The 9,788-nt window shown below is 48.2% G+C and overlaps 1 protein-coding gene across 1 annotated transcript; it reads right to left on the reverse strand.

The window, feature by feature from the left end:
* Positions 1–549: 549 nt before the first annotated feature.
* LOC144177702 (uncharacterized) lies at positions 550–8,248 on the reverse strand. Its single transcript, XM_077705279.1, has 3 exons — positions 7,576–8,248; positions 5,921–6,128; positions 550–1,653 (listed from the first exon to the last, which is right to left on the reverse strand). Exons 1-3 carry the CDS (start codon positions 8,056–8,058, stop codon positions 1,271–1,273), a joined length of 1,074 nt encoding a protein of 357 aa, XP_077561405.1. The 5' UTR covers positions 8,059–8,248; the 3' UTR covers positions 550–1,270.
* Positions 8,249–9,788: the final 1,540 nt, after the last annotated feature.

Consider the following 9,788-nt stretch of genomic DNA (forward strand, 5'->3'; position numbering starts at 1 on the left):
CTTGCAGTCTATGGTTTTTAAGAGGTCAGATTTTAAGTGCTGCTGGCCTTGAGGGGAGGGGGTTGGGGACAATCAAAAGCACCAATGGCAATGAAAATGCAATTCATGGTAACAGTTTATTAATTACGAAAACATACAGGTAGCAGCAAACAACAAAAGGAATCGAGAACGTGAAACAAAATGGTTAAAAGTTAATCTGATATCCAAAACGTATCGGTGGCAGTAAACAAACTATGAAAAAAAGAAGAAACAAGAAAAAACAAACAGTTAAATTTAAAGGAAACGGGTTCCTTGACAATAGCATCTGTCAATCTGTTGCACTCTTCAATCAATCAATAAGTTTGTTTGACATACACAAACATACAGATGTCAAGAGCACGGACAAAAAGCCTTGCATTCCAAAAGTGGGCGCAACCATTTTACTTCGGGGGGGGGGGGGGGTGGACCTTCAAGCACTGTGGAGCGCGCACATCGACCGAAAAGGAGCAGATGTAAACAGCAAACAGACAGAAAGAAGGCGCCTAAATCTGGTTCCCAAGTGGTGTCTCAAACCACCACCTCCTCCTCAAGCTGGGCCCCAGAAGAGTGTCTGCACAAACAACGTCCCACCTTCAACATGACCAATACTTCTGGCATACATTGTGCCCCATTGCTAACCCCACCTCTGCGCAACTGGGCTCAGGTAGCTGCAAACCAGGGATCGCCCACAAATAAGGCATCAACTTGGTCTGCACCCTGTAATTTGAGACAACGCAAAACACTTTCGCCACTTTTGCGTGTTCTTTTGCTCCAAGAAACTGACTGTCTTTCGGTTCACCTCACACACTACAATGTGTATGCGTGTACAACGATACTTACTTAGAATAGGGAGACATGGTAAACACAATCACCCAACGCCAGGGGCCAAGCTGTGGTGCTCATGGACAGATGTTTACAGCGACAAAAAGCCAACAAAAGCAACTTGACGGGGTCTGCGCCACTTAATGTACAAGTCACGCAAAATTACAAATACAAATTGTAGTGCAGGCCGCGCATGCATGAATATTGCATTTATACATTAAAAATCAAATAGCAATCAGCACCACCACCTTATCTAAGGGCATACAACAACACACATCTGCTCAAGAGTACACATCTACTCACAGCCTGCACGGAAAAAATATACGCAGTGTCTAGAGTGTCATCCAATGACACTCTAGCTGATCGCTGCAGGCATGGCTAGAGTGCCGTTTCATACTACTCTGGATGTCTAAACATGCAGCACGGTAGGTTAGTGCAAATATTCATGCAATGATGGTGGCCGCAGGCCGAAAAACATGCCTACTTGGCTGCCATAGATACACGTGTGGCAATTTGTGAGAATTGTAGCCACCTTGTACATTTGTGGCACATTCTGTAGCAGAAGTTTTTGATTTTTTTTGAAGTCAAGGAAGGCAAACAGATTTACTGTCTTCCCAAAACCCCATTCAACTGCCTGGCGCACGGTGCTCATGGTGCTGTTAAAGTTCTGCTGCTGCGGGCTCAGGGATGAGCCTGCATATGGCCGCATCAGCAGTGGCCGCAACGGGTACGCAGGGTCGCCATATATCGTGTATGTTGTCCCTTGCACCAGCCGTTGCAGCTTTTCGTACAGCCCACTTTCCCTCAGCATACCTGCGGAAAATACAGACAATGAGATAGCGTGTTAGTGCACTCAACTCCCTTTTGGAAAACAACTTTGTTGAGTCGCACAAGCAAGGCTGCTCAGACAACCATGCATGTACAGGATTGCGCAGAAGTAAACGGAGCACGCAAGCAGTGGCCAAACTGCATTGCTGCACCGCGTATGGGTGCCGACGGGAACCAAGGAGCACCGGTCTAAGAGTGCGTTCGCACTGCACTTGCCGCCCTATCTGATATGTTTAATTACCGCTTTGCTGGCATGCCATATTGGGCGTAACGGTCTCCAAAAGCCTCACTGCGCTATAGTGGGGCACACCTTGCAAACACGGTATTGCTATGCTAAAAATGAAAATTCTGTAATCATACTATATCCGTAAATGGCCATGCTTCACTGCGGAACAGGCAATGTGGAAAAGCCAGCTTACAAAAACTAAGCTTACACTGATTTTTCGTTAGTTGGCTTCACCTTTAGGACAGATGCGTTGCTAGAAGGCATTTCTGCAGGGGCAATAAAAGCCTCCCTAGAATATGGATGTCCTAGTACCTTTTTTTATTTTTATAAGGTTTATCTATTTGTCTATACTGGGAACTGGTTTTTTCCGTGGCAGGAAAACCTGCTCCGGAAGGAGTGTGAGGCGATAACACACCCAACTATAGTAAACTGTAGGTTCTTGACTGAACGATTAATTTAAATTTTCAATACATGAAAATAATTTGCATGTTTTGAAACAAAAATCACACGAAAATGGTTTACTTTAATAATTTACGTGAAAGTAATTTACATGCTACAAAGCACCTTCCACCCTAATGGTGTCATGAATTCTGCGGGGAAATGAGGCGTACCTATGAGGCGTACCTCACCATGCCCTGACTTCCCATTCCGCCTTTACAGCCAGCCACAAATAGTCGGCGGTCGTCGTGGTGAGGTAGAAAATTTATTTCGTTTCCCCAAAAATGCTCTCTATGGGGTGCAAGTCGGCCCCATTCAGAGGCTACTCGTACAGCCGGACATCGCGCTCTTCCAGTAACCGCTAAACAGCTTTGAAAGTGCGGAAGGGGCTTCGATCTTGTTGTGAGATGTAGCACCCCTCTTTGAAAGGCCCGTTCAGGGCGTTGGGGATGAGCTCATTCTCGATGACTTGGCAGGATGTGGGTGGGTTGAAAAGGCGTGGAAGCCTAATTAGGGGGCCAAGGCAGTTCCTCGTTACGGTTCCCCACACATTCACGGAACACCGACTGCTGCTGAAAACCTGGGACACATGCTCGATCTAAGAATTGTCGGAGCAGCTGATTTTCATACATTTTTGTATAGTTTTGATAAAACAGAAATGACAGCCCTTTTCAGTAACCAAACTCCCTCCATGAAAATTTCTGCCGCCGATTTTTCCGCACACCTAAAATGGGGAATCCGAGAAATATTCAGCTTCGCTGTAAAAAAGATGAAATCTCATTGCAATTTGGAGGGAAAGAATACTGCCAGTGGTCTATAAATTGGATAGTCTAAATTTTGTGAGTGGCAATTTGGTCCTCAATGATGATGATGTTTGGAGTTTAATGGCGCAAGGCCAACTAAGGGCAAAAAGCGCCAAACAATAATTTGGTCCTCAATGCAAATCTATTGGCTGCATGATGAAGCTCCTATTGCATGACCTCATAAGAGCAGCTACTCGACTGTCGGCTACGCAAGAAGCTAGCACGTTCCAGGGACATGGAACGGCAGTACGCAGTCATTCACATCCACACCCACTCGAAGGGGCAAACATATCAAACGGGCCCCCAAGAGGGCAGAGAACACTTGCGCATTGTGTGCTTCCAACTGATTCTGGGAGGAGAAAGGAGCTAAAACAGCACCACACGTGCATAAAGGAGTTGCACTACACCCTCCTCCACATTTGCAGCCAAGGCATGTGAAGCTATCACCCAAAACTGGCTTCAAAGTGGTGCGCTCAAGTCCCTTTATATTGAATGATTGGGTCGTAAATCATTTATAAGACCGCATGCTAAGCCGCTGAAGCACCACCCACACAAGACGATGTCATAGAGATGGGACTCATACAGGCGGCAAAGATTGCGATACGCAAGGAAGGCGGACGGTGACAAGCAAGGGCACCTACAAAAGCTGGCCTCTGCTTGTAGGTGATGTGAGTGTTCATAAACCTCATCGGGATGTCACGAACTTGTGGCGGTGTGAAAAAATAATCATCAAAAATGACAAAAACAAAAGAAATATATACCGTACCCCTAAAACTACACATAATAAATTAGGAAAATAAAGCCCCTAAGATTAGTTATGAGAACGCAGTGTTAAGCTTTATCATGTGGCCGTACCTAAATATCCGAAGCAAAGTTATCCAGAACCATTAAGACTTGGGACGTTGTCCATTTGTGTTCACGCACCCTCAGAAATACTGCCCTAATTGAAACAACTATCGCTCTGCTACAGAGTCGGGCAAGGAGTTTTTAACAGCGGAGCTGCTCTACGTCTGGGCTTTACGGCAGTCGGGTGTAACGTCGCATCATGCTCCTTCTGAGGCAAGTTTTTCTACCCCCCCCCCCAAAAAAAAACAAAAAAAAAAACATCCCAGTGAGGATAAAACAAAATCATAAAAGTGGTCCAACGGCCTTCATATTTTTCATCAGAAGACGGCTTATGTTTTCCCTAAAGTGAGTCTGCTAACAGTGCATTTGCACGTAGAGGTGAAGCCGACTTTCAAAAGATCGGTGTGATCTTGGTTTTTGTAGGCTAGCTTTCCCAAACTGAGTGTTTCGCCGGGAAGCATGGTTACCTATTTGTGAAGGTGAGAGAGAGAAATCCCTTTATTTTACGAGCAAGTTGGCTTAGGAACACGTTGTGGCTGCGGTGGCTAGGGCGGCGGCTCGGTCAACCACAAGTAGCTGCACCCCCGCTTCCGAGTGGCCCAACAAGTCCTACCACTGCTCACTGCTGCAGATGGCTAGGTGGTGGAGGGGGGGGCGGCTGCGTGAGACTTGCGAGGACAGGCCACATGGTGTGAGAGAAGGCGTCAAGGCAGTCACAGAGAAAGTTAGGGGAAGGGAACTGAGAGGAATGGACCTTGTGAGGGAAGGTACGACTGGCGCAGGAATTGGTCTGTGTGGGAAGGTACAACTGGTGCAGGAATTAGTCTGGAGGGATCGCCATAGGCGCTCCTAAGCGTTGGGGAGGGATGTGTGGTCAAGGTGGATAGCGACGGCGGCAGAAACAGTGATGCTGTGTGACTTCTTCACGTGAGAGAAGTCTATTGCGGGCCGACCGAGAACCGTGGTGGGGAGCAGGAACAACCCCAGCACGGCTAGTATGTTCTCGTGCTGCTTTGTTGCCCGCCTCAGGTTAGTATGATTACAGAAAACGGCTCCAAATTTGGTGTTATTGAGTCAGTAGTGAAGTTGTAAAACGAAAAGTAAATGCCGTCTGCTGGCAATACATGGCCATCCACGGAGGGAGTTGGGTTACAGGAAATGGCTGTAAATGTTGCTTTACCGGAACTATCGCAAAATAAATTATATGACAATGAGCCACGAGATGACTAACATTATGCCCCACAGCTCCACTGGCCATCCTTCATATAGTAGAAGGGCATTGAATTTTTTTAACCGTGCGTGTCGAAACATCGGCTAATTAGTATTTTCTTTACCTTGCCATTGACATAACAGCGCCAAAGGCGTCAAATTCAAAGCTGTAGAAGATTCTCGTGAAAAATAGCAACGTAGGGTGCTCTCCCAGCCCCCTGCTTCGAGAAAGCGGTTGGTCCTGCTTTTGGCCGAAAGTATGGACGGCCTGTAACAAGCCATAGGCAGCTGGTTCGCAGTCACTGGCAGCCAGCGTGCCCGCAAGCCACCACTCGCGTCTTTTTCATTTAAAATAATAAATTGGGACAAATGAAAGATTTGTTTTTGTAAGGTGCTCTTCGTTACTTTCATTCTTGGACAATACGGTCACTTTACACATCTCACCTTCGGGGCGTGCTGTCCTCGAGACACTGAATTCGGAGCTTTGCTCGGTTGCTGGCTGGTTAAAGGTCTCTGCTTCAGATTACGCAAAGATGGCTGTAGAATGAGCTGGTCGAAAACATGGCTATGTGTTCATATTTCTTAGTAGCTGAAAATCCCATTATTGTCTACAAAGGTTAAACTTTGCGCTCATGCCCCGATACCACAAGTGCCCTTTACCAAGCACTACAAGTGTCCTTTGCCTTCGCAGCTATTGTGGTCTACACCCGACGACAATAGCTACACTCACCAGCATCATGCCTGTGCCCTGGGTAAGGCCCATCCAGTTCGCACACTATGCCATTAGCACACATGATGGCCTGGTACTTGACTGCATGGACCCTCTTGTGCCCCGAGAAGTAGATCCTCTGCTCCACGGATGGCCGGCAGATGGGCCTTGCAGTGCCATCCACAAAGCCCCAGCAGTTTGTCAAAGCAGCTCCTCTGTTGTGCACAGCCTGCAGTGAAGAAAGTCTTAATTAAACACGCAATGCGAGGAAAGCTTGTAACCGTACTAGCACGCACAAAAAGAAAAAAAAAATGCCAGGTCGGCTGCTTAACACAGGAGGATCTCATAGTAGTTCTTTAGCACTAAAAAGGAGCAATTGCTCTGTTCATACATGTTCCCTATTTGACTTGTCTTAATGTAGTCTTTATTGTTCTGAAATTGAAGAAAGCTTTCAAAAGGTGGACCTCACTGCATCGCTGCTTGCTATGAGCCAACTTTTTGAAGTGTCATAGCATAGACTACAATGCAGTGCACGGAATGTAATTTGCAGGAATGTGATCCTCGGCTCCCTTATTTAAAGAAATGTCATGCCGGACGGACCCCGGGTTTCTGTGTTGGTACTGACTACAGTGACGGGGCCCGTCGCTTTAAAATCTGCACTACAGTAACGGGCCCCCTCATCTGTTCATGCACTACACATGTTTTGCCAGTCAGTCGTTCGCACGAGCTGCCTGGCGCATGCGCTGCCTGGCGCTTGTTTATGGAAAGGCTGTGTCTAGCGTTCTGTCCAGAAGGAACGGCAGCTGTCACTAAATTTCCGTCCAGAGGAAACACAACTCGCTTTGAGAGCAGTCTCTCTTGATTTTTACCCAACCGGCCAAACCGCTACCGCTCACTGACTAGCCGGAATCACTCATAATTACAAATCATTATTAATAATTACACATGGTCGGACTAACTCTAGCTCTATCCGAACGGATCTCCAAGCCGCCACCCGACGCCCGCTTCACAATATTTCAGCGAGAGCAGTCGGTCTTGATTTTTACCTAACCGGCCAAACCGCTTCCGCTCACTGACTAGCCAGAGTCACTGTTAATTATTAATCACTGGTAATAATTACAGGAGATCGGGCGTAACTGGCGATGGCTACGTCGGCCTTGGCTCCAGTGAGCGGGAGTTGTTCGGCCGCTTCAGTAAAAAACCAAGACCGACTGCTCTAACCGTGTGAATGGTTTTGCTGTTACAAAACGCTAACCACGCAGCACACACACACACACACACACACACACACACACACACACACACACACACACACACACACACGCGCGCGCGCGCGCACGCACACACACACGCACGCACGCACGCACGCACGCACACACAAAAAAAATACCACGGTGCGAGAATCGAACCACGGACTACAACGTCCGTAGTCAGCGGCAGAACCACAACACAAAATCACAGAACGAGAAGCGGCGGCTAATCGGCTGGTTTTGATTTTGTTATATTGAGAGGGCCCCGTCACTGTAGTGATTCTTTTAAAGTGACGGGGCCCCGTCACTGTAGCGCAGATTTTAAAGCGATGGGCCCCGTCACTGTAGTCAGTACCTTCTGTATTTCATAACTTGGCGAGTGCAATACACCACGCTGAAGAGTAACGTAAGCAAGCATGTACTAACCTCGGCCAACTCCGGGAGGTCGTCCACGGTAAGCCACTGATGGGAGTTGAGGTCTCCCAACAGGTGGCCGAACGTGGTCTCGACGTGGTTGAACAGATGGTTCACCACACTGGACATGCACGACGAATGACGACCGAACATCGGCTCTAAGTCCCACCACCTGTTGGGGTATGCCAGTCGCCGCAGACCCATCAGGAGTGCCTCCTGGCCCGAAACTTTCACACCTTGGCTGCTTCGGATTACATCCGGCACTCTCAGTTCCCCCTTGAGCAAGTCGAGGTGCTGCTTCTCGAAGCGGAACATCCTCCGGAACTCCTCTTCATCGAAGCTGTTGACGTCCAGCAGGCCGCCGCTCGATTTGTACTGGCGTGGCTTTGGCTCCCGGTAGCCGAGAAAAAGGTCTTCCAAGTCCGCCCAACTCAAATCTAAATACAAAAGCTGGTCACAAAGGACGCTGGCACGGGTTGGCCTCAACTTGGGCATCGTTCAACGATGAGGAGCACTACAGGAGCACAACACTACAACGATCAGGAACACTACAAACAACACTGAATAAGAAAAAAAGCTAAAACAAACGGTGAAATTATGCACACCGTTGAAAGTTATGTACAGAGAAAAGAAAAGAAAACACAAGAGAAAAGACAACTGTGAGAAGTGGCGCACAGAAATGAGTACACTGTAGCCCAGTCGAAGTAACTAGCCGCAGTAGCCGCAGTACTGACATTGGATTGTATTGACTTCATTATGCTGACGCTCCAATATTTTGAAAAGAAAAAAAAATATTTTAACTATACTTGCTGCATTATTAGTTGCATTGAAGGCAAAATATAGTACACCCACTAAAGTATTTGAAAATTTTGTAATTTACGCCTTCCGAAAGCTTTGCTCGTTTGCCGCAACAGCGCTGCGAGTGAAACACGCAAAGCGGCCGGGGAAAACGCTATACTAAAACTGGTCGCGGGCAAGCGTGTTGCGTTTGGGTTCCCCTAACTTCTTGGGGGCCCCAAACGCAAGGGCCCCCTATTCTAAAACTCCCTATTAAGCCGCTATAACGCCGCTGAGTCGCCAACGCACGCCGCTGACGACGTAGTTTGAATGCGTTAAAGATATAAGGCGCGTTACTAACACTGATATCAGCGTCGCGTCCGTGGCTTAGTCGGTAGAGCGTCGCGCTGCGGCCGCAAAGTCCTCGGATCGAAACCTGGCGCCGGATGCTGTTTTTTTTTATATAGAGAGGAAGACTGCGGACGCCGCCGCCGCCGCCGGCGGTGGAAGGTTTGGGGTCGCTTATCAAGTGCATTCGCACTTAAAACAAGTTTATTGGAGCGAACCTGTGCTCCCCTAAGCGCTCATGGAATACACAGGCGCAATCAGGAGCAATCAACAACGTGACTTGCGTAGGCGAGCGTCGTCCGGTCGAATACCCCGGTGTCTGCTCTGCAGGCTTTTGACCTTTCGGCGCGCGTGGTTCTCCAACCGTCGATTCACATCTAGAGCATTGTAGATCCAAGAAGGTTATTCTAGGCGGTTTACGTTAGTTCGGAACGCTCTCCCTATCAGAAGAGATAACACATGCGGCAAAGAAAGGAAGAATGGAACATGTGCTTTTTTTGGCACACAGGTAATACAGACCGGCGCAGCCGGGCAGCAAAAGCAAAACATAAATAAACAAACCCAATGCACGGTTTGCGGCAATATTAAAGTTGTGGGTTTTGCTAGTCATGGACGGTGAGGCAAATTAGATGTACGCATTGTCAGACATTGTTAGATGTACAGTCGGCCGCAAAAGTTTGCGGGATGTGCAGCGCGTGGCCGAGCGGCGCAAAACTGCATTGCTGCGCCATCTGCAGCCAGCCAGCGCTGTGTCGAGGCTCAAGGAACTTGCGTGCTAGGCGCGCTATGCGCATGCCTGTCCTTTTATTGGTTACCTGGCATCTCTGATCACTCGCTTGCCCGTGATATGCTTTCGATATCCGCGGCTGCCGCTGTGGCGCCGCGTGACCCTCGCCGTCGGTCTGCTATCACTGGTGCTACAAAATACGCAGCCAGCAGCCGCCGTTCGCGCGGTGGGCAACGTTATCTTCCAAGTGATGTAATGGTCGACGACTAAATTTATTTTGCAGGTGCTATTTAGGCTACCTATCGGAAACTGCGTCCGTCGATGGGGTCTAAGAAATCATTGGGGTCGCCAGATTTAGTCTAGCGGTAAAACA

This window comes from Haemaphysalis longicornis, unplaced genomic scaffold (assembly GCF_048455015.1).
Source record: "Haemaphysalis longicornis isolate Haplotype H1 unplaced genomic scaffold, Haemaphysalis longicornis Haplotype H1 scaffold_30, whole genome shotgun sequence".
In the NCBI taxonomy this organism is placed as follows: Eukaryota; Metazoa; Arthropoda; class Arachnida; order Ixodida; family Ixodidae; genus Haemaphysalis; species Haemaphysalis longicornis.

Coding starts and splice junctions, on each gene's coding strand:
- LOC144177702 (XM_077705279.1), bottom strand. CDS start 8,058: ATGCCCAAGTTGAGGCCAACCCGTGCCAGCGTCCTTTGTGACCAGCTT. Junction 6,129..7,575: donor ACCTCCCGGAGTTGGCCGAG/GTTAGTACATGC, acceptor TCTTCACTGCAG/GCTGTGCACAACAGAGGAGC. Junction 1,654..5,920: donor AGGGCACAGGCATGATGCTG/GTGAGTGTAGCT, acceptor TATTTTCCGCAG/GTATGCTGAGGGAAAGTGGG.